At 37.2% G+C, this 25814-nt stretch overlaps 1 protein-coding gene across 1 annotated transcript; it reads right to left on the bottom strand.

Moving 5' to 3' along the window:
* Window positions 1-15759: 15759 nt before the first annotated feature.
* On the bottom strand, window positions 15760-23526 carry cndp2 (carnosine dipeptidase 2). Its single transcript, XM_051873229.1, has 12 exons — window positions 23381-23526; window positions 22908-23009; window positions 22640-22783; window positions 21654-21816; window positions 20665-20753; window positions 19741-19941; window positions 18542-18626; window positions 18107-18267; window positions 17647-17811; window positions 17391-17532; window positions 16717-16864; window positions 15760-16519 (listed from the first exon to the last, which is right to left on the bottom strand). The coding sequence occupies exons 2-12, from the start codon at window positions 22965-22967 to the stop codon at window positions 16453-16455; spliced, it is 1425 nt and encodes a 474-aa protein (XP_051729189.1). The 5' UTR covers window positions 22968-23009; window positions 23381-23526; the 3' UTR covers window positions 15760-16452.
* Between the last annotated feature and the right edge of the window lie 2288 nt (window positions 23527-25814).

Here is a 25814-nt window from a genome sequence, read left to right as displayed (position 1 = left end):
TTATTCACGTTTCTCCGAGGCATTTTTCAGACATCCTAAAGCACAAGCTCTTCTGTACAAAAGCATATCGATGCTGATAACATTCTTCTTAAAATCTTAAAAATCACATCAGGCTGACCAAGTTTGATTTTACAAAAAATAAATAAATAAAAAGCAAGAAAATGCATCGGTTGTGTCCTCACAACCCTCTCTTCAGTTCTTGTTCACTATACCTCGGCCATTTTTTACAGCCCCAGACATTCCCCTTAAATACTACCATATGCAAATCGTGTGCATGCAATTTGCATATTTAAGTATTTAACTCCGCATATTTATTGGATTTGGAAGCCTGGCTGATCATTGATTTATCCGCCCCTGGCAATCATATTTCCATATTTGTACGATTTTAATGACGGTGATAATTCAAGGATGCACAGAGTATATGTTTTGAACGATATGTTTAATTATGTCCTCAAAGCATCATCACTTTGGCTGGCTGATGAAGAAGAAGGGAGAACTGAAGCAAAGAGGGAGAAGTTATCAGAAATATGAATCCCTGAAAAACAGCCGTTTCCGTCACCCGCCTCAACTCCATTGAGAGGAAAGACAGCAGATAGAAAAGGCGAGATTGCTGTAATTGCTTTGCGGCCACAAGCTCCTAACCACAAAAAATTAAGGTCAAAAACGGAAATAATTTATAGAAATAAAGCTTTAAGATGAAGGCACGAAGGGAAAGATGGAGAGAGACGCGGAGAAAGAGAGCCTGCTAACCTTTGTACATAAACATGTGATTAAGTGTGACACTCCTTCACGACAAATTCAATCACGGTTTGAGAGAGAGGCAGAACCTGGCCCTCTCCTCTCCAACGGGGAAACTTTCTCTGCCACATCCCTTTATACAGGGTGTCACTATTTATAGGTTCCCCAACGGGAGGAGACGTTCGAAAACACACGGACACGTACACACACACACTCTTGATGGCACTGACTAGTATTCGGCCAGTTGGCTGCATCAAGCGGCGGAGAAATGTGCCATACTGAATAGACTCTTTGAAGAGATCACATGGTCATTTTGTCATTAACCATACAAGAAGCTAATTCATTTTATTATTTTATCACGCACAAATTTTGTTACAGCTACAGAACAAAAGAATAAATCATGTAATATTTACTTTTCATAAAAGTTTTCAATCACTTTGTCAAAATATGTTTCACAATTCGCATTTCCCTGGTTCTAATATTAAACAATATTTGGCAATTTAATGTATCTGATACATGTAATAAAATGCAATTAGATGTATGCTAATTTCTGAAACGTATGCATAATTAATGTTATCTACACAAAATGTCATTCATTGGCTAGGTGTTCGCTCATTACACTAATTCATTTTAATAGATCCGCACAGTGGGTGGGGCAAGAATCAGTCATAGTCCTTATAATGTCACTGCAGCCAATTCACACCACAGATTTTACATTTCATTAAAACTCACACCCTAATCAAAATAGAATATTTTTGAATATTTTGTCTAATAAATGGCAATAATCAGACTGAACAAAACTGACTAGATATATTAACAAATAATGATGTATTCTTTAAAAACATATATTACTAAAAATATTAGCATTAATATACTAAAACTAATATAGACTATTAATATACGTATAATTGTAAAAACAAACTAATTTGACTATAATAGTCCAGAAATTTTTTGTTGTTATTTTTTAAAATAATAATCCCATTTTAAGTCTGTTTACCAGGACATTTTTTTCCCTGCCCCTGCCATCTGTAGAGTTATCAGACCTGATGTTTACTTGCTTCTATTCTTCCCCAACACATAATGATTTGAATAGGCCCTTGTGTGTTTCTTATCAGATCTGGCGGTGTGTGTGTGTGGGTTTGTGTGTGTGTGTGTGTGTGTGTGTGTGTGTGTGGGATGCTATCAAATGCCTTCTCGGGGGTAAAATAATAGCAGATCTTTGCATATGAAAAACAGATATAGTATAATTGATCATTTTTATTGAATAATTGCATCAATTTTTCATTGTGCTTATTTTATATGGTGCATTTTGTTGCTTTAACTTTAATTTTATATTGTGTATTATTTCATATGGTGTATTTTTGTTGTTTTATTTGTTTCTGTAAAGCGCTTTGAGATGTACATTTAAAGCCTCTATAGAAAATAAAGGTTATTATTATTGTTAATATAAAAAAAAAAAAATCTAGAAACTGAGATTTGGCTTTAATTCTAATTAGAAAAAATTGGACAATTATTTAACAAGCTCAAAAAATAACATTTTATTGACAAAGTATGGAAATTTAAAAAAAAAAAAAAAAAAAAAAGTGATATGATTTACAAGATTAAAATGTGATTAAAATAAAGCTATTTTAACTCTTTTGTTCCTTTTCATAATGCACAAAAATCAACGTTTCAGTCCATAATCTCTTCAAGGAACTATTTTAGAATCTGTAATAAACAACAGTGTGTGTGTCTGCGATCTTTGACCTGTCTCCACACCCTTTCGCAGTGCTTTCCACAAACACACAAATATGAACACAAGTGCACTGCAGAAAAACAGATGTTACAACGGCAGATAGCAACCAAATGTCAGTCTATTTCAAGATCACCTGAAAAGTAAAAGAAAAAGAACACCTGGCTAAAAGTGGCCAAGATTCAAACTTCACACATCACACACAGACACACCTCACAGATCTTACACCCTCATTATCATCAGTGCTTGTTAATTGCAGCGGTGCTGCTCTCGGAGTGTAAGTCTTCTTTTAATTAAGGTGCTCTATAAGGGGAGTTCCTATTACATGTGCTTTGTCCTTGCCGTAATTGCCCTCCCGACACCCCATTCTCCACTGTCTTTCTTTTTATTTCCCTCCTCCTCTCACTTTAACGTACAAGCTCCCTGGACATAGTGCCACGGGGCCCCCCCGGGGACCTCACCATCGTCTAGCCTCCGAATGGCCCAAAGGATCCAATGCGAAAACACCCCTGTGTGACTCTGTAGTGTGTGTAAATGATTTCTCCCGAGCTCTGCACCATAAACACTTCAGTTAATATTCTCAATGAGGAAAAAATAAATAAATGAAGCTGGTCAAACATCCTTTTTTAATTTTTATTGAACCGTCCGGGTGAAATTCTTGCTCTGACATTCAAATCAAATTAGTGTACTTTGACGATGACGCCACACACTGTTAAATCCATTCAAAGATCCAGCTCTTCCTTTTGCATGGAAAAGAAAGCTAACGCCATCTACTGCCCAAAAGCGTCCAAACAACCCCACAGCACCAACATCTCTATCCAAGCCGGCCTTAATTGGGAAATAATTGCAAATTTTAAAGGGGACAATTTCATCTCCTTGCCTTATCATTTATTTCAGTTTCTTGTTCTGCCCTGACACACAGAAAGAAAGGGGGAAAACTTCAATTAGCTGCATTCTTGAAAGATGTTCTTCGCCTTAATGTTTCGAGCAAAGAACTTAAATTCATGTAAATAACGAGTCTCAATTAAAAAAAGGGAAGACAAGCCTTGGCCAATTATCCCGGCCCGCGGAGTCTCTTGGGTTGAGAGAGCAGTGGAACTCTGCTGGCTGAGTGCTACACATTAGCTCATTGGCTTTTGAACACACAATAAGCAGAAAGCCCTCAAGTCATTAGTAGGAAGCTCTCCATTTCCCTCTAAAGCCTTCTTCGCTGTTACTCTAAATGTGGCGGGCAGCATTTGAAACCGAACACACAGAGGACTGTGGCAATTAAATGTTTCTTTAAAAAAAAAAGATGAATAAAAGACTTTAGCATTTCTTTTCAGTACTGGGTGGCCCTAATGATGAATAGACAATTTGTAGTATAGTAAAATCAGTCACTGTATTAACAAGTTGATTGATAATTGAAAATATGCATTAAATTAATACAATAAACACATTACATTAATAATAATAATAATAATAATCATGTATTTAATAATTTAAAATAATATTTAATTTAATAAATACACTCTTTGAAAATGGTTCAATAGGGTTCTATATAGAAGGCTCTTGACTCAATTTTTAAGAACACTTTATGCAAAATCTTAAATGATTAAATGATTGCATAATACTCTCATGTTTAAGTTTACTTCGTTTTCTTTTACTGATAACGTACGTTTACGAGCTGTTTAATTCATATAATTTAATCAAAATCAAAAAAATGAAGAAACTGGAACAAAAACAGCACTCAAAAGCGTATATGTGATACAAAGGGCAAAGGGTATTTCTGGCTTCATATTCAATGTGTGTGTTTAACAAACTCAACGGTTGACGATACAATTGATAAGTCCATAAATGCACAGAGCTGAAAATAGCATGCATCTGCAATTATGTATATATTTATAAATGCAGTCTATTTATTCTATGGTGGTGGTGTCTGCTGTTTTTGTAAATGCAATGAGAGATCGTCACTATAAGAAGTCAACTGTACGTGTATAAATGGTTAAAATAATGGGGATATGTCAGCTTCAGCTGCCAACATGCCATGTTCTTATTGTTTGCAATCAAATCAAAGTCTTGCACACCGTTACCAGATGAAGAGCAGAGGTAACGTTGTGGCAGCGTTATAAAATCTGCATGTTTCTGAGTTCATATTCACAGCAATACCCACTCTTTCCATTTTTCTTTTTCCATTCTCCTCTGCCGTACCCATTTCCTCTGCGTTTTATCTTTTACGCTGTTTATCTTGTGAATTCCCTCACATATTTCCACCTCACCTCCTTGCATCTTTCTATCTCTATTCCCCGGTAGCCTCTGAAGTGAATGCACAAATTACATCCCTCCACCTTTTTACTCTGCACTAAATCTTTCCTTTTTTCCACTTTGCTGAGCTTGAATATTTCATTCCCCCCATCAAATATGCATCCCATTAATTAAGTGAAATTACTCCCGACTGCCAAATATTCGCTGCCGATGACTGTCAACACAAGATGCACGGCTTTGAACTTCTAATGACACGGCCTCACTTTCAGCTGAGTTACAGCCTTCAGAAAAGCGTCCGCGGGCACGCGATCAACGCCCTTCCTTGATGCCAAAGCCTGGAATTAAGTACCGGTTTCTTTTTCCTCCGGCTTTTCAACAAGCCTCACAATGGATGACACGCGCGCACTTGACAAGCAAGAACTTCCATTTTAATTATATACCTTTTCCTCATCTTTTAATTGCTGTTGTTAATCAGTCATTAACTTCTCCCGCCCCCCTCCCGAGCCCGAATCCTAAATCTCCCGCGCAACGTCTCAATAAATTCCCGCGCGCCCCTCCCCGTGCCGGCTCTAACGTGTAATTTCATTTATTTTTAAAACTGTCATTTTTCCAAACAGAGGTATTTGTTATTTGTTCCAAAGGGCTTGACAGTAAGGGGATTTTAATCATAACTTGCATTAAATTATCAGTCTCCGGATCTGTCAAGAGGATAAATTCAAGACGACGTTAAAGACGCCGCTATTGAGTAATTGTGTTCTGGGCAACACTAATATTACCACTGACTGATTCCAAACAATGGTGATTGAGCTATAGGGCTATTTGCCTTTCACCCTCCCTCGATAATTCCAACCTGTCCGAAAAGCCAAAGGACTCGATATGAGTACAGATACAGGGGTGACAATGGGCCTATTTGTCTCTCCTCCCTCTGAAAAGAAACAGATGTTTCTGGAGGAACTGACTTCTGGAGTAACATGAGCCAAAGCGGTACTTTAAACAGGGTGGGAGTGGCGTGCTGATATGATATGACAGACAGGGCCGAGATGGCTTGACAACAACAGGAAGGGCTCCGAAAAAGATCTTAGTACGCCACACTGGGGCGATCGAGGACCCCTGCGACAAAGCAACTTTTAATGACTGTGGCAACTTGACATATGAAACACAAAAAATCATAAAAAAAGAAACGTAACAGAAACCCCATGGCATATTTATACAGACACAGACCTGTAGAACTGATATCCTTTTTAACATCACGGCGCTTCTTAATATTGTTATTCAACCCATACGCATCACAGTATAGTGCTAACCAATAATTACAATCTATGAGCTGGCGGCATGGACATGACAACAGTACTTAAGTCTTGTTAATACAGGGTGTCTGTTCTGGCCCTTGTGGCAGATTGTGTAAAGTAACTTCCTCCTATGTTGTGAAAGAATATGAATAATACGCTGCTAATAATTAGCGGCGTCAGGAAACCTAAACTAAAACTGATCATTAGTTTAAGCATCATATATGGATTATCTGTGCTCAGGTTGCGAAAGATCAAGTATTTCTTTCTTAAAAGTCACCACAAACTTCGGCGTAAATGAAAACATTTACGTTACGCAATTTTGACGTTTGGTCACCGCCTGCTTCGCAACTGAAGAATCGGGTTGTCGGGTCCAGGGTGTGAGCGGGGAGGGCCGAGAAAGCCCTGAGAAACAGATACGTGGCGTCTAGACAAATTATAACCTCATCTGTTTTGCCTAATGAATTATGCAAAAAGGGGACCTGGCTTGGGCTTGGCTAAAAGTAAATATTTAATATTCATCCTCGCAGTCTGAAATTACAAAACACTTTGCATGGCTAAATGTTTCTCCACCCCGGCGAAATTGCCCATTTTGGCCAATTTGGTTCATGCGTCTGAAGACGTTGATTTGGATATATCGAGCTTTTAAAGCCGACCCGCTTGGTGAGACTCTTTTTGTTGTACAGTAACCACAAATAAATGGCTTTCACAATTAGAGGTTTAAATAATGCAATGGCTCATGTTCAGTCCTAAGCAGGATTCCAATGAGCTTTCTAATGCATGTAATGATTAAGTGTAATTCAAATACCAACTGTGTTGTTCAAAATCTGACAGGCAATAATTTGCTCTATTATATTGTGCCATTTAATTGCCTGCTACCGACAACCTCTGACGTGCCATGAAGCAATGATTTACAATTACTCCAGCAGTAAAGATCAGGGGATGACAATATAATCATCTACACAGAGATCCCTTCTCATCTGCCACAACTAGTGAGGCAAGTAAAAATAGTTTGGAGCTTGTAGTTTTAACTCCACTCTATTTGAGGATTAGAAGATATTACAGCTGCGGAGGACGTTTAACAATAGCAGTTGTGTTAAGAGCTGGCTGCGGCGGGATGAGGCGAGTCAAGATGTCGGTTTGCTGTCAGGACAGGCCTCACGCGCTAACGGAGGGACATTATTGTTGGGGGTAAAGCGTTACTGATGTTGGAGTTTAATCTAAATGAGGAAACGCCAAGTGGAAGATCAAGCAACTGACTCTGTTTCTCCATCCATCCTCTTATGAACTCCGTAAGACTTTATTACCATATAAATGATAAAGGATAACGTAAGAAAAAAGTGCGGTAAAAAAAAAAAAACACAATAATTGCGCTTTCCTATGTTGCTGTCTGATGTAAATGTTTCTAAAAGACAAAATAAGCAAATCGACGGCCTCCAACAAAGTTAAGTATCCTGCCCTAATTTGAGTGTGGAATTATGGAAAACAAGTTTACTCCATATTAAACCAATGTTTCACAGCATTTAAGGAGCTGATACATAATTTAGCGCTTACAAAAACGAGCACAGCATGTCGGGGAAGGGGGGGGGGGGGGTCCTTAGAGGGAAGGCAAGGCTGCTGAGTGCACTGCCTGTTTAAAAATGATGGAGGAGAACAGGGGATTCTCATTAAGTGGCTTCACTCCACCCCGAGCAGCAGACACTAGAGAGAATGCAGACAAAATCAGAGGCTCGTGTTTCCCCATTAAATATGAAGGATTGTGCAATAAGTGCAGGCAGGCAGTTTGCCGGGGTCAGCCGTCGCACTCTTTCTGCTGTTTCTGCAGGTCATGTCATGATGACCGACTTTACCCCGTGTTCAATCAGTTCCTTGTGTTTTAGGAGATGGGGCAGGAAAATAATAACACGAGGCAGGGGGACTTTTAATGAGGACAAATTAGACTTGGGCAGCAGAGAGCTGCGAGGGACGAGAAGTTTCATTACATGACCTACATGGAGAGAGCGTTTTTCAAATGTGGCGAACTCATTGACAGGACGATCGGCCTTGATTTCAACTTCACTTCCTGTTGAATCTGAGAGAAACTACTAAGGAAAAGTGTTTCAGCCACTTGACAACGTCATTCAGTGGGCACAAAAAGTATTTGGACACTTTTGGACACTTAAAATGTGTTAATTTCATTGTATTTAATAATAAAAAAAATACAATATCAAACCATATCTGCAAACAAATAATGCCATAGCTTTTTTGGCGATGATTTTTAAAAAGTTTTCAACAAGTGTCCATCACATTTACTATGTTTCCACAAAAACAACCAGAAAAATTATGAAATTTCATTTTGGAAAGCATTTATGTGTTATATTTCATTAAAATCTTACGATTAATGCAAATTGTTGACAATTTTGACAATTGTACATTTTTAAATGGTAACTTGTGTCTTTAACACAAAAGAAGACATCTTTTTTTCCACGTCCATTCAGTAAAACTCAATGGGGTCCAAAACAACACAGGACCCCATTGACTTACGTTGTGTGGAAAAAAAGACACTGAGACACTTTTCCAAAATATAATCTTTTTGTGTTTTACAGAAGAAAGAAAGTCATGCTTCTGGTCACAACTAAGTTTAAACTTACACATAACAACAGATCTGAAATCAGTCGCCCACCTCATAACCGTGGTGAACCGAAAGCTGAAACCGATCCCAAAGCGGGTCGTCGAAGAGTAGCTCCACGATCGCTCACCAGCACTACTTGACATGGCTTTTACTTTGATCTCCCCTGTCTCCGATTCATTGGCTGCCGACTTCACTGACTCCAATCTGACCCAGATAAAGACTCTGACCTTTCCGACCAACTCCATTACATGCAGCTGTACTGGGTACAAGCTCTTAAACGACTGCGGTTTAAATGTGGCCATTACTGGAGCCGGTGTCTGCAAAGATTTCATTGTCACAGCCCAGCAAAGGGAAGATGGCCACACAAAATGACTCTTGACCTTCATTTACATTCGTTAATCAAATGTCACACAGAGTCTGCGTTTTATCAGCGAGTCCGTGTCTATCTCTTGAGATGATTTGTGTTTTCAAACAGGTAAATAGAAGGGTCTGCTACCCCTACGTGTGCGGGAAGAACAGCTAAAGAATAATTGCGGAGAAAACTCAGTGGTGTTTGCCGCTTTGGGCTGATTCTGAGAACAAGATGCAGGTGAGATGAGATTTATTCAGATCATTAAGAGAAAAGGAAGATTGAATCTAATTATCGTCCACACAGCTGAAATGAGAATCTGCAAAACAAGTCTCGAATAAAGTGACCAGTGCCATTTTGTCATATATAAATAACACAGAAGCTCACCAACGGATTCGTTCCAATAGAATAAGCATGTCGTGAACAGCACAGCTAATGACCTGAGTGGTACATTTTGCATTCTAATTCATTCAGCACCTAATTGTGAGTGGACACCACAGATAGCCGCCCTCTCTCTCCTCATCTCTCCCCAGACTGCAGAGAAGCCCTGCTCAGAAAGGTCAAAATGGCCGACATTAATCAGATCGCCATATCCACAACCCCTCCCCGCCATCGTTACTGTGCTAATCACTCTGGGTTTGGTTGCAGAGAGGTTTACTCCTAATTATTGTCATTAATAAATCAGACGAGTCAGGCTGTCGGGATGAAAGAGAGGCCGTCCCTGCTTGCCATCCATCAGAGAGGCAGAGTGCAGGAGAGTCCAGTCATTAAGAAGCCTTTGAGACACACGGCCGCATTGGGGACTCGGCAGCTCAGACAATAATACGCCTAACTTTTTCATCAACCTGTGGCTTCTGCAACCAACCAGGAGACGAAGATCACGGAAAATCATCAGTCACGTACAAAGGAGCGAGTTAAAATAAAAGAACGAATGTTGCAGAAAGCAGGGCGCCGTGGGATTTTGCGATGTACATTGCATAGAAACATCCAAAAGTCTGAGAACATATTGAAAATCTGGGATTTTTTCCCAATTCAAACTAGGAAAGAAGTAAAGTTTGAGTATTTTGAAACTGTTTAAACACAAAATAAGTAAATGGAAGAACAAATCATGCTGGATAGCTTGGGAAATTTCAAATCAAAATGAAAAAAAATTGTGTTTTGTATTTAAATATCAAAAGCATTTTCACTATAGTGGTCTCAGATATTTGGACCCCACTGAACACATACCAAATGTGGTATAACAAATCTATTTACGTTTTAATAGTTTTATCAATGTCGAGAATATCAAAATGTAGTAAAAAATGTTAAAATAATGTTATTTTACTTTATATATCATTTGCAAAGTTCACAGTGGATACTAATTTTAAATCATTTAAATTTTAAATAATTTTGCAACGTTTGCAAAGAAATACTTTCATTCAGAAAGGACGCATTAAATGAATCAAAAATGACAGTAAAGACATTTTTTATATTGTGACAAAACATGTATTTCAAATAAATGTTGTTTTGTTTTGTTTTTTACTTTATTTTCATCAAAGAATCCTGAAAAAAAATTACCAGTTCCCATAAAAATATTAACCAGCACAGCTGTTTTCAAATCAGCATATTAGAATGATTTCTGAAGGATCATGTGACACTGAAGACTGGAGTAACTGTTACTGTTTTGTTGTTTTTTAAAATTAGGATCATTATGATCTTTGTAAATTATGATGATGTAGATGTGCATTTAATTCACAGATGCCATCTAAATTCATCCCATTCTAGTGCCTTAATCTCTGAACAGAAATATTCACTCAAAAACCAGCACTCATCAGTGCGCTTGTTTCAAAACACATGCAGACAAACACGCGCAAGTCAGTTACCATGCGTGTTGAGGACACCAGCTAAAGCTTGCCGTATATCTGTGTATGTGTGTGTGTGCTTTCCATGCCGCAGGGAGAGAGAGATGGAGAGAGACGTGGCATCGCGCTGCCATCACATCTCATCAAATTAAGGAAGTCCATTCCACTTAAACGAGTTCTGTGAATCTAAAATCGACCATTAATGCAGTGTCATGTTAAATTAATACTGTCATCTAAATTACTGGTATGAATCTTTCACATTTGAAATGAGACCAAGAATGACTTATTCATTCTCTGCTATCTCCTCTGATGTCATCCCCATTAAACATAACCAGGCGAGCTGTCTTGGCCTAATTGTATTAGAGTGTTAAGGGAGTGTTAGGCTGTTCAGAAATCATCATTTAGTATGCTGATCAACGGCTTTAGAGAACTGAATAATATCTGAAATGAGTCGCGCTACGAGGCATGCTGCAACTGACAACGCATGAGAAAGAGACATCAAGGAAATACGAATGCCGGACAGTATGTCCACATACATTTGATACAGTGAAAATAAGGAGTTCTAGAGTGAGGCGACTAACTTAAGTGCCTACCATGTGTTGTGCCAATCTGACATCAACATGAAAGGAGGTGCGAACCGGACACATGCCCTGGCATCTCTCCAGCAGCTAGACAAGTCCTTATAGGCTGGAAATGTTTGACTTCACTGAAAGGAAAAGGGCAAACACTGCTGAAAACTTTTAAAAATTCAGATTTTTTATTAATGTGTAAGAGAGACAAGCTAATGTAATCTGGTAATGAGCCAGACCTCATAAAACTAGTGGAGCTCAACTTCCTCCTTCAGTTTTATGGAGGCTGGCTGCAGGTGAGACTGATCCTGATTTACTGTCTGTTCTGTACAGCACATCTCATGTTAGATAGACAAAAACATGGAGCATGTGTCTATATGTATTAAGTTTAAAATGAGAAATTTAATAAAATTGGATCATAGGTTATCTTTGCATTATGACCAACATCAACAATACTGTGGTAAATTACGCATGCACAGCACTACTATCAAGGTTGGCAATAAGTCACAGTTAAGGAACTGACTTCCTTGACAGAAAAAACTCATGACAGAAAGTTGAACTAAAGAAATTCAAGATAGTAAAGCATTCTGGGAAATTAAGTGTTTAGCCACCCTGATCCAAAATGCTGAATTTATTACAATAAATAAAATTATAATAATTTCTATAGGTGGCATTTCAAACATATCTATCTATCTATTCAAAACCTTAAGGTCTTTTTCAGAGTTTGTCTTGGCAATATATAACTCTCTCTCTCTCTCTCTCTATATATATATATATGTGTGTGTGTGTGTGTGTGTGTGTGTGTGTAATTCTTTGATTTTCACTTCATTTTAATTCGATTTCCTTAGAGTCACATTCGAACTGGAATTCTGAATCCTTTTTGTTTAGTTTTTTTAAACCTCAATTCAAATTCAGGAATCGAATTGTAATTTAAAAGGCATTCACAATTCACTTCTGAACAGACTACACTTACATTCATATAATATTTGTCATTAAAATGTCATATCTTGAAGAGCAAATGTCTTACCTCAAAACTGTTCTAGCGTACCTGAAGAATTTACCGGTTAGGCCTACGTCAGCAGAAATCATCGTTCAAAAGTTTGGAACAACCTTAAAAGCCAAAGATTTGTCCTGTTAAAACATAGTTTAATCTACAATACTATAGACACTACACTTATTAAAAGAAAAGAAAAAAAGGCTACTATTAACAGTTATATGCAAGAGTGATATTCACCACAACTGTCATAAACGAAAGAATTTAAAAATGACCAAATTCTGAAAGGTTCTTACCCGTTTTGATATAGCCTAATTTCGATATTCATTCATTGCAGTTTTGAAATATTAAAAACGTGTTATTTTAGAAGAATCTGTTGCTATGGCATTTCATTTAAAAAAGAATATGGTTTAAGTGCTTCAAAATGCACTCAAATCACGTGTCCTGGTTGCTAAATATTGAAAACCGCATGTATTGAAACCTGACAATAACAAGCTTTTGTCGCCATCTAGTGGCAAAAATTAGGAAAAGCTTCTAAGCACAAAGTATATGTACTTTATTGTAACAACCCACCAAAAAAATGCTGCTTTAACACCTTAAAATGAGAGGGACCCAATAGGGACCTCGACAATATATCCTACCGAATGGGCCCAGAGGAATTTAAACAATGACCATGTTTACAGCTGTTCACTTACTTTTCTCTACTGAAAGGTGGCAAAAAAAGATTGTAATGCTGATACACAGAAGAGCAGCAGTTCTACAGGCAAACAAAAATGCTCGAGTAATGCATTAGTACAAGCTTGGAAAGACTGTTACTCAACAATACATTCCAACCTTTTGTCTTGGTAAACATCAGACCAGCAACTCCATTTCATGGCCAATTTTAGATCGTAGACAGGACAACCTGTGTTTCTGTGAGGTCTGACATTCTTGAACTAGTCAGACCTGATGAAATGTGGCTCTGCTCCTTACAGCAAGGCCTGGTAAACAGTTTTGTATTCAAATTCTCCTGCTTTGCAACTCTTCCTACTGACAGCCATTGCCACAGGCCAAGATATCTCACAAAGCCGATGTGCATTTCAACATGGTGTGTTCAAAAAAAAATGTCAGTTGGACTGAAACTGTTCTGAACACCAGCGAAAGAGAGGGAGAGACGTAAAAAAAATCTTAAGGGCAGAGATAGGCTGTCTGGTCACATTTAGAGACTGGGTGTCATGGGAAAATAGCGCCACCAGACAAGTTTGTCCATTTAGATTCATCTACCTCGCCTGGCTGTGGTTGCACCGTTCCTGGGGCTATAAAGGAGGAGGTACGGGATAAATGTGACCTACTGCTCATAGAGGGCAGAACTACCAGTGCGCTGTCAGTCCACCTGTGAGCATCAGACATCAGAACGCACATAAACACACGTTCACTGCATTACACCCTATGCATGCTATTTTAAATGCACCATTGTGAAAATGGAGGATGAGTAAAAGATGTCAACTACAAAAAAACAACAAAAAAAAGTGTTTGGATATCTTTCTTAGATGTGTATTAGTGAGTTTATACTCAAACTCGAACTAAAGTGAGATGATATTTTCCATTACCAAGGAACTGGTTGCATAAAAAGCTATTTACAATATTTTTTATACAACTATATTGGCCCAAATATATATGTTGGATGTTGTTAATTTATTATTAGTGCTGTCAAACGATTAATCGCATACAAAATAAAAGTTTGTTTATATATGTGTGTACTGTGTATATTTATTATGTATATAAAAATACACACACATACATGTATATATTTAAGAAATATTTACATGTATATATTTCTATTTACATGTAATTTATAATATATATAAATATAAACATTTTAAATATATATTTTTGTTAAATATATACATAAAAACAGCACTATATATATATATATTCTCAAGTTTTTTTATTCAAGTTTGGGGTTGTTAATTTTTTCGTCACACGATCCTTCAGAAATCATTCTAATATGCTGATTTGGAGCGCAAGAAACATTTCTTCTCATTATCAGTGTTGATTATCAAGGCATGTTATTAAATAAAATGAATTAGAATTATTTTATATAATACTCTGCACTATTTCTAGGTCACTAATCAAATATAGACATTTGTGACATTGACTACATTTTTTTTTGGTACAAAAGGTCAGATTTCCTTGCTTCCACTGAAGCACAAGATGCTCTTTGGCACATTTTCAAATCATTAAAGGCCAAATCAAACTGCACAAAAGTTGAAAGTAAAATATATGTTCAGGGTGGATTTAAATGTACACCACTATGTAATTTTGTTTAAAAAAAAAAAAAAAAAAAAAACACTGCGTGACTGTGCAGATGAATATGGTTATCTTACTGCTCATTAAACATTCACTACTAGGCATAAGAGATATAAGCAGTTTAGATAGAAAGGATCTCAAGCTGACTAGCTGAAGATGTTACTGTAGCTTTACACAGCACTTCCTTGAAAAAAATTCCAACACAGCGTTACAACCCATAATGAAATGACCCTTCACAAAAGGTTAAATGGTTAAAATGTTAGAGAGCTACAGTTTAATTGTTGAATAAAATACCTTACTCACCTGTTGAGAAATAAAAAATGCCATCTCTGCATCGCTTTTACAATTCAAATCCCTCAGTTCTCGCCATCTCCAAAAAGCCAAGCCAGTGTTGATTCTTGTTTAATTATAAGCTCTGTCAAGTTCTCTTTTTGCCAGCAGACTCTCCTCTGTTTGGCAGTTTTAAATGGTTTAAAAGGTTCAAGATTTAGCAGCTCAATTTCAACCTTTCATGCTTGTTTTGACAACTAACATATGCCACTCCCACATCATACACACGGAGTAGACGGAGCAAATTTTCTCCATTTGCGGATATGACGAGCCATGCACGGGCGAGTGACGTATGTACGCAATTTCCTGTGAAAACCATTCTGTTATGTCTAAAATACAAACACTTATAATAGGCTTGCCATTGTGCATCAGGCTAAGACAAAAACACGTTTTGGAAGACGTATTGATGTATGGACTATTAATGCTGCCTTCACGTGCTCTCGGAATTATCATAAATACGAGTTTCCTAGGTATAAAACTGCACATGAACGCCCTCCCATTTCGAATGCGATGAGCTCATAATTACAACTTCAGAAGTGGGAAATATCAAATTCCCAATAGCACGTGAAGGCAGCATAACACTTGAGCGGTTGCATAAAACTACTCATAGACCAGTAGTTTGGTTACATTTTTCAACCAATTATATACCATGCATTATTTCTTTCAGCATCTATAGTTTGAAAAAAAAAAAAAAAAAAAGTGATATGATTCGTTCTCATGTTCTCAAAACGGTCCACATTCAGTGAATGACAGTTTAAACATTTAAAAAAAAAAAATTTCAAAATTAATTTTTAATTTGCATTTTATAGGTGTGCATATGTCATATTAATGCATGCATATGTAAACAGATTACACCAGATAACTGATTGTCATATACCATATTAAAGGGACTGTTCACCCAAAAATAAAAAGTCTGTCATTACAAGGGTGAAGAAGTTTTTTTTCATTTCTGGGTATACTATCCCTTTAAAGTAAACTGTAGCTGAAAATTGGATATTAAGACAGGCAGAGGCACTAGTATTACAGTTTCTAGGGATATTTGAGACTGAAACAACAATGTATGCCTATTTGGTCTCAGCAGCTTTTTTTTTCCTTCAAAACACTTGCTTGATGGTTTATTTTAGACAGTACTGGACTAAAGAAAGAGCTGGATGGAAATACATCTGATATTCTGAAAATGACTATATACTGATAAATCTAGCAGCAAAATGCCAAAAAGAGCGATTGAGTTGTTTTACATGTCACATGTGATACTGTATAAAACAGTTGGACTGTCATCAGGACATTTGGCTTAGACTACTACCATACTATTACCATTCCCCTGACTAGTAAATGAATGACACCATGGCAGAAGAAAACTTGTATGACACAGCATCATTTTAAAGACCGTACCCTTATCCAAGTATTTCATCACCTCTTCAGGCAATTAAAAATACACCAGCATAGTCATGTCGAATTAGAAGTTCCAGTTAGCTAAGCTGAGACACTTCATAGAAGTAAGCTCCCAACATCTTGGTGCCCTGAATATAGTTGGATCTGTCAAGGCAAAAAAAAAAAAAGAGGTTGCCATTAGCATTTTCAAGCATCTGTCAGATAAGAAGTTCTGCATAAATAAAGTTGGCCTATGAGAGCAATCAGATGATTACAGAGGTGAAACCTGCCATCATACGCAGTATCATATGCAGACAGACTTCGATAACAAGATGTTTGTCATAGCTATGCGTAAACATCACCTGTTGAGTTTCTCGTTCTGTGAGTGAGCTCCATCATCAGAGGAACCGACAGGCAGCAGCATGACATTCTGGCCGGTTGCTTCTTGGAAGGTTAGAGTCACTGGGATACTTCCTCCCTCACGGGTCAGGTCAGGCTCCACACCAAACACTAACACCAGCGACAGGTACAGAATTATGTTAGACCACAAATAAATTGTGTTTGGAGGAAAAAAAGCTACAATGTTGGTTTGACATAACAGACACAAGGCAAAAACATCACCTTTTTAGAAGTACCAACAAATATCATGCATGGGTTGCTGATGCATTTGAATATCCATGTTTTTTTTTTTTTTAAATCAATATAAAAATTAGTATAAAATGTATATGTATATATGATATGAACTGTGATTTAGGTGCTGCAACTGGACATCATTGTCCATTCTTTTATGGTTTTTTAATCACATTTTTCCCTTCATTAATTTGACAAATTAATCAATTAACGGGCTCATTAAAGTAACATACATAATTATGAAATAAGTAAAAGTAAAATAAAATAATTAAAACAGATTAAAATGGAATATAGAATATCACACCGTATACATGTGAACTTTAGGCACTTCATGTCAACATAGACTAGAATAAGAGCAGCAATCTTGTCGGTATAATCTACAGTTATACCGTATATTGTGGCTTACCAGTCTTCATGGCCTTTCTGCCAGCCATGTAGTGAGGGTGGTTAAAGTCAGACACCCAGGCCTTGGCTCCATGTCCCATGTACACTTTCAGTTTGTTGGGACTTTTCAATTCTGCAAACTTGCTCTCCAGGTGAGTCATTACCTGTAGGATAAGCAGAACATGTCAGCACAAGTACATCTGTAGCATAACAATCATATCTGTAAAGCATGCAGATGATTCTATGTGAGCAGTGAATAGGATAAAATAGCTTCAAACCTGTTTCTCCACCACTTTGGGATCCATGTCAGGGACAAGGCGGATGGAGAACTTGCCAATGACCTTGCGGGGGATAACAGTTTTGGCCCCAGACTCGGAGAACGCTCCCTCTATGCCGTGCAGAGACAGGGATGGGTATCTCCAACGATGCATCAGAATTTGCTCCTGCACAGACAAACCAATATATTATGTGGTTTATTATACACATCACTGAACATAAAACATGAATTTACAGAAAGGTCAGGCAGTCTGATTAAATGAGGCATTTTTTTTTAGATCCTTGGTAACTAGCTCACTATTTTTTTTAATTTTATTTCAGATAATGTTCATTTTATTTCAAGTAAGGCCATTTTTAAAGGTTTTAGTTTTATTTAATGACAATAACCCTGATTTAAATGAACAGAAACATAAATATTACATCAGCTGACACTGAAAATGTGGAAAGTGTGGGGTGATTTACTTTGGTGTCATGCAGTAGTTTGTCTGCTCCAACATCTTTGGCGTATTCTTCCATGTCAAACTCAATCTTTTCATAGAGCTTCTTTTCGTCATCAGTCAATTTAGCCACATGGTCGTATATCCCTGGTACTATAATTTTCCCCTTGTTATCCACCAAAGTGCCTAAAAATACAACATACTTAATATACTTTTCAGCATAGCAAAAATAATAAAGTAATGGTACATTAACAATAACATTTTTTTGAGGTTCATCAAATTGTGAGGTGAGCTGATCCAGAGGAAATTATTGCCAACTGCTCTAAGCTGACAGGTTACGTTAGCATGTCAACAACAGAAGATAGATATCAATCTAGGAAATCCCTGTCATCCTGAATGTTTTTATGACCAACCTACTGATCCTATTTCCACCAAGGGAATATGTATGTATCAGTCTCACCCATCAGAGCTATGAGGTCAGTCATGGCCTCATGAACAGATCCTCCAAACACGCCAGAGTGAAGATCTTTATCACAGCATTCCATCTGAAAACGTAAATGTTGTTTCTGAGCCATGAGAAAACTCTCAAATCTTTGCCTTTGCTCTCTTCTTTAAGTACGATTATGAATAGTGATAAACTGAAACGTCAGATGGGCAGATTAATCGGGCAGTAATCAGCCATTATGTTAAGATGTTAACTGTGCCTACTTGGCCTAGTGTCGGCTCCAAAAACTGTGAATTAGTAATAAACATTTTCTGTTTTCAAATGTATAAATATACACAGATCAGGCATAACATTATGACCACCTTCCTAATATTGTGTCGGTCCCCGTTTTACTGCCAAAACAGCCCTGACCCATCGAGGCATGGACTCCACTAGACCCCTGAAGGTGTGCTGTGGTATCTGGCACCAAGATGTTAGCAGCAGATCCTTTAAATCCTGTAAGTTGCGAGGTGGGGCCTCCATGGATCGGACTTGTTTGTTCAGCACATCCCACAGATGCTCGATTGGATTGAGATCTGGGGAATTTGGAGGCCAAGTCAACACCTCAAACTCGTTGTTGTGCTCTTCAAACCATTCCTGAACCATTTTTGCTTTGTGGCAGGGCGCATTATCCTGCTGAAAGAGGCCACAGCCACCATGGAATACCGTTTCCACGAAAGGAAGGCGGTATGTGTCAAAGTAACATCCACATGGATGGCAGGGATAGGGATCCAGCCTTCGCTCCCCACATGCATCAATGAGCCTTGGCCGCCCATGACCCTGTTGCCGGTTCACCACTATTCCTTCCTTGGACCACTTTTGATAAGATACTGAGCACTGCAGACCGGGAACACCCCACAAGAGCTGCAGTTTTGGAGATGCTCTGACCCAGTCATCTAGCCATCACAATTTGGCCCTTGTTAAATGAGCATGCGTAAGGATTTGAGTGAGTTTTTCCTGCTTCTAAGACATCAACTTTGAGGACAAAATGTTCACTGGCTGCCTAATATATCCCACCCACTAACAGGTGCCGTGATGAAGAGAACAGTGTCATTCACTTCACCTGTCCGTGATCATAATGTTATGCCTGATCGGTGTATATATACATATATAAACCTTAACTAAGCACTACTGCTAGAAATCTTTTGATGTTAAAGTAACTCATCAACTCCTACCTCAATAAAGAAGTAGCAGATTCCTCTCAGGCCGTAGGTAATGCAGGGCTTGGTCTTCCCCAGCCAGTAGTTATCAGAAATGCAGACATAGTCCACATCCTTAAAAAAAGTATCTTTGCGAGAGAAAACCAGATCGTCTAATCCCTCTGATCCAGACTCCTCCATTCCCTCAAAGCAGAATTTTATATTGATGGGCAGTTCCTGTGATAAAGTAAATGTAGGTTTTAGTGCAAAAAATCCATTAAACATGAGGTTTCAAATATTTTACATGGTGCTTTTTGCAGTCAATATAAATCTATCGATATAAATTGTGAAAATATTTCTTAACAAACCAAACATTTTATTATACTAAAACATGAACAGTAGGAACAAAAAGGTTAAGTAGGTGTATCCAAACTTTTTACACTATAGAAACAGTGCATAAGTTTACAATTCACCTTACAGTTAATTAAATTAGTTCTAATTAAATCAGCTTGACACAAGACTTTAAAATGATCAAAGATCACAAAACAACCTTTAAACTGTTCTGCTCTCAATTCGCGTCTTTAATCGAGGAACTTTAAAACCAGTGACAGTTCACTCAGGTGATAATGATTGAGAAACTGAGGTAATGGATAAGCAAAAGACTGTATGCAATGTGAATTGATTTTTAACACAATGATATGCAGGGTTCTTTTGTTTCTCACAGTTTCAGTCATACTAGGTGCACATGCAACTGCAATTTAATTTACTTTCTGTCTTGTTCAAAAAAAATATATTGACAAAATTAAGTAATGCAAGCAATGTTAAAATTCTTGCAACTGACATCTTTATCCACTGATACTCTCATACTGCTTGCAATAGATGAGGACTTTGCACAGGTGTTACAAGGCTTAATAATTAAGCAGACAGTATCATTTGAAGAAAAAAAAATGGTGTTTGCACCTGCCCAATCTTCTGATAGGCCTCAATGATGTTGAACCAGGCCAGTACAGGGCCTTTATCATCGGTAGATCCACGTCCGTACATTTTACCTACAACACAATTAAATGAAGCATGTGCCACAGTCAAATAAAATGTTGTAAAGTGTAATGATTACAATGCATTTTCATCTACAATCTCTAATCTGCAAGGGTTTTACAATAGATATAAAAGTGCATAAAAAGCCCTCAAAGATGCGTGGCCTTGTTATTAATTTACAAAACTATAACTTCATGCCAATTGTGAAAGATTACTAGACAATAACTAGACAAAAACATGATGTTTTGGCTGATCCTGTATGAGAGACTTTCATTTTAGAGCATTTTAAAATTAGAACATAGTTGTGAAATTTCAGAATTGGTGTCAAAATATTGATTAAGGAGAAAATATATGATTGAACTATATAAACAACCAACTAATTAACTGGTTTTAATAATATGCAAAAAAAAAATTGTTTAAGATGAATATTAATTTGTCCCAGTTTAAAAAAAAAAAAACTACAGGAATCAGCTGACAAGTCACAAGGCTAAGCTCAAGCGTCAGATCTATCTCAGCAAAAAGAGACAATAGGATTTGTCTTGAAATCTCTTCGGGCTGGAGGGACACAAATGTAACATGCTGAGTCGGTGAGATTTCTTTCTTTTTTTGTGTCAACAGCCACATGCAAGCAGGACAAAAAAAGTTGTTTAAAAAAATGCCAGTGGTGACTAATTTTAGCCAAATTGAATGTGAAATATTACCTGGAGGGAGCACTGCTTGCAGAGTATTGCACAAAAAGCAAATCAATTGAAGAACCTCATTTGGTCTAAACAGGTTTCTTCAATACACTCAGAGGCTTCATTAATAAATTGAGTTAGCATCAGTATCCTCAATCCCAAGAGACTGCTACTGTACACAGTTTAAAAAAAAAAAAAAAAAAAAAAAAAGGATCACTTGTGCATGCACACTCATACCATCTTTCTCCACCAGAGTGAAGGGCGGTGAGTCCCAGCCATCCTCAATGTTGGCTGGCTGCACATCCAAGTGTCCGTAAATGCACACGGTCTTCTTGCCTGGGTCTGAGCCAAGTCTGCCCAGAACTATTGGAGGAAGAGGGATCTCCTCACCATTTGGCAACTAAATTAAAACCAGAAAAGGGCAACGCATGAGTTTAAAATTATGTCTTTTTCAACTTTCTTATTTATTTTCAAAATATTTATTAAATGTTTTATTATACATTTTACATTTTTTAGTCATTTTATATAGAGTAGTGGTCATAAGTGATGTCCGGAAGGAAATTGGTATGGGGGTTTGTTTTTAATGACCCTACAAGTTTGATTAAACCAACAAAATATGAGGAAAATATTTTATATTTTTAAATATTTTAAAATACGAGGGAAGAACAAAACATTAAGCTTGGTTAACATATTTATCTGACAAAATTATTTGGCAACAAAAAAATAGGTAAACTACAGCTCACAGGAAAAAGCATACAATGACTACAACATAATCAGTTAATTATATATTTGTTGGTTCTCTCTTGTTTTTGCATGTGTTTATAATTTCTTTGTATGATAGCCTGGCCAAAAAATATGTTCACACAATTTGGAATGTTTCATTGCATTTTCACAATAATTATGGTTTTGGAGGAACATGAAAGTGAGCAAATAATGACTAAAATTTGGGTTGAACAACTCATTAATGCAAATAAATTTCACTCTCACTACTTGATCTGAGTTTAGGACATTCCAAGCATAACTACACAATTGCAGTTTTGTGGTGCATGTGACATGCAGTCAGATGGTCAACCACAAAAATCACAAAGCAGGAAGCAGCTTGTATTGTTGGAGCTAAAGGCTATTATCAGCAAAAATTTTAAAGCCAGACTTTAAAATAAAAATTTCCAGAGCTGACTCGATGGCGAAAGATTTATATTAACTGTAAATTTAAGAAAACACACCTTCTGCATGCCGATGTCAGCCATCTCCACAGTTCCCCCAAGTCTCTCAATGTCCTTGGCTGACATCTCCATCATTTTCTTGATTTCTCCTCGTTTCTCTGGCCAGGCAGACACACTCTGTACAGCAACCCATTCTGCCAGGCGCTTCAAAAAAAAAAAAAAAAACACAAAGTGTTTACATTTCCATTAGAAAATATACATCTCATTGCGCAAATAATAGTACAGTCATAAAAAATTCTTAACAAAATATGGAAGAACGTCTCAATACCTCAACATACTGGTCCTGGTGCTCATCGACGTATTTGAAGAGAGTTGGAAGGTAAGACATTGCTGCACAGTGATCCTATCATTCAGTGACAGAAGAACTGACCTAAACGAAAGGAAGATTGACGTGTAATAAAGATTTTTGTCTTACAGAGAAGAAAAGAAACTCCACCCAACTCTGTAACTGCTGACAAAATCATTCCTACTATCTGAGTAAAAGGGCAGAGACTCTGCTCTACAACTGTAAAACAGGACACATAACTGTTGTTTAAAATATGTTGAACAAAAACGTATTTTTGATGTCAATCTCATCTATTGTTTTAATGTAAATAATAATGATAAGAAGAAGAAATATTTCGCTTAAAACAATTTCCAGTGGTAACTAATACGTCGTTCTCCGAAATTTATAAAATATAGCTTACAATGACTAACAACTCAAAAAAAAAAAAAAAAAAAAAAAAACAGCTGCATACTTACTGAGTAAAAACACTATTGCTTCAAGTTAACTGAAATTGAGCTGCTCTAACGTTACTCCAGATCTTTTTACATCAGTGGTGTGAAGAACGCTATCAGAAGCAACTCTGGAGTTCCAAGAAGATTAATGGCTTTCAAAATAAAGGTCTGAGTGAATCCGAAGCTTTCATGTACAGTTGCCTCAAAAAAATGTCTACAAATTTAAGCCACACTTTGTGTATGAATGCCATTACAGTAGATAATAAAATATGAATCAAGTGGCATTTATCACTTTTCAAGAAAAACATTTCACAAAAATAAGTTTGTTATATTTTTAATTAGCCTATAAAATAGATTAATATTAAGATAAAAATTACCCTTATGAAAATTAACCATGGCTTTAATACAAATAAAACCACAAAAAAAAAAAAAAAACATGGTTATTGTAGTTAAACTATAGTAACCACAAATTAACCATGGTTTTCCTACACTATAACCATAGTTTAACCATGGTATTTGTAGTAAAACTGTGGTTTTCAATCTGCCAAAAAAACATGGTTACTACACTTTTACTATAATAATGGTTCAATTTCGTAAGGGTAAGACACTTCCTGGTTGTCAAACTGTCCATCATTAGGGCCTGTCCCAATAGAGTGCTGCGGTGATTACATATTTTTGTAGGCTTACCCGGAAGTTAGCATCACCCTGGTTCCCTCAACAAAAACCCATTCAATTCTGATCTTGGACACTTGAAAGCATGTGCATTCAACAGGAAGTATGCACACTAAATGCACACTTAGGAGCACTTGAGGCTAAGCAAATCCCATCATTCATCATATTCAGGAACTCATGTGCCCCGAAATGTTGAGAAAAACTTTCCAGTTTAAGTTCAATCAATTATAATTTGGTAGGAAAATGTAGTGTTTTCTCTCTGTTTGTTTTTTATTTTTTATTTTGTCTGCATAATAAAATGTGTGTGTGTGTGTGTTTGTCACTACTTTTTTATCACTTAATTAGAAGCATCACACTTACTAAAAAAACTCATCTGTCACATACGGACTACTGAACAGACATTCAGAAGTTTCTGTGTAAATAAAGGTCTGTAAAAACTTTTACTTGCATTTTTACAACACAAGTGTATCCTATCAGGTAATCAAGTAAAAGTTCTACACACATGTTCATGCCATTTGCCAAATACCAGAAATATGTCATGTAAGCAGAAAAGTTTTCTAGTGCAAAGTCTGCATATGAGGACAGGCCCTTATCATGAATCTCTGGTTCAGAGGTGCTGAAGAGGTTGAACAGCTGGCTGTCTGGTGCAGTAATAGCAACCTGGTACTAAACACACTCAAAACAGTGGAGATGATAGTTCAACTTGCCACAGGCACTTCTGATGCAGTTCTACTCAGCAGTCATTGAGGCTGTACTCTGAACTTCAATAACTGTCTGTTTTGGCTCAGCTACCAAGACAACAAAGGACAGTTCGGACTACTGAGAGTTGGTGCTCCCTTCCCCTGCCAACCCTCCAAGAGCTGTATACATCCAGAGTGAGAAAATCACTCTGGATCCCTCACATCCAAGCCACATTCTCTTTGAACTTTTGCAGTCTGGACGGCACTACAGAGCACTGGGCACAACACAAGTTTCTTTCCCCAGACAATCTACCACACGAACAGTTATGCTGCATCTGATTCTGAGGCTGTAATGATTTTGCTTTCTCTCTCACAAGGCACCTGTTACATAGAAGTTTCACAGGTGGCACCAAATTAATATTGTGAGCTTTGGTCACGTAACTTAAGGTGAGTGTGAAAGTGTCAGATGACCACTTACTCCTTTTACCTTGGGGCACCAGCTAAGGAATTACATCTTAACAGTAAAATAACAATCAAAGATGACTGTTGAATGAATAAAATTATATAAATTGGAGGGAGTTTGTTATCTGACCAATCTGAAGGATTTGTGAGATATCATTAACTTGTAGAGCCTCTTCTGTATTAATCAACACAAGACACATTAATTTTATTAACAAAAAGATAAGAGTAAACCAACACAACTACTAAATATCATGAATGATAAAGGAATAAAGTGCATAAGATGCATAAAATACAAGTGATTAAGTTGGGTGTGGCTATGGCAGAGTTACATTATCTTGTGGAAAGAAATGGTCATTTCTTTGAAACAAAAGCCTTATTATGCATCAAACAAATAAATGAAAATTAGGAAAATAAACATACTGTTGAACTTAAATTAGAAAATCACATACTGATAATATACAACAACAGCAAGGTCTCTTGAAAGGGGTTTGGTTAAGTGATATTTGCGTTCCGCGTGGTAGAGTGAGCGGTCCGATGGTGATGACTTCTTCCACTGGTTGTGCTGGGTATAACAATGCAGTGGGAAAAGGAGCCGGAATCCATTTTAACAGCAGTGAACACAAAACTCAGTGGGATACTGATCT

The sequence above is a fragment of the Ctenopharyngodon idella genome, chromosome 19, assembly GCF_019924925.1.
Source record: "Ctenopharyngodon idella isolate HZGC_01 chromosome 19, HZGC01, whole genome shotgun sequence".
Taxonomy (NCBI): domain Eukaryota; kingdom Metazoa; phylum Chordata; class Actinopteri; order Cypriniformes; family Xenocyprididae; genus Ctenopharyngodon; species Ctenopharyngodon idella.
The sequence above is the reverse complement of the archived record's forward strand: the minus strand, read 5'-3'. Positions and strand labels throughout refer to the sequence as shown.

Coding starts and splice junctions, on each gene's coding strand:
- cndp2 (XM_051873229.1), bottom strand. CDS start 22,967: ATGTCTTACCTTCCAACTCTCTTCAAATACGTCGATGAGCACCAGGAC. Junction 17,812..18,106: donor AACTACTGCATGACACCAAA/GTAAATCACCCC, acceptor TTGTCTGTGCAG/GAGCAAATTCTGATGCATCG. Junction 17,533..17,646: donor CCAAAGTGGTGGAGAAACAG/GTTTGAAGCTAT, acceptor CTTATCCTACAG/GTAATGACTCACCTGGAGAG.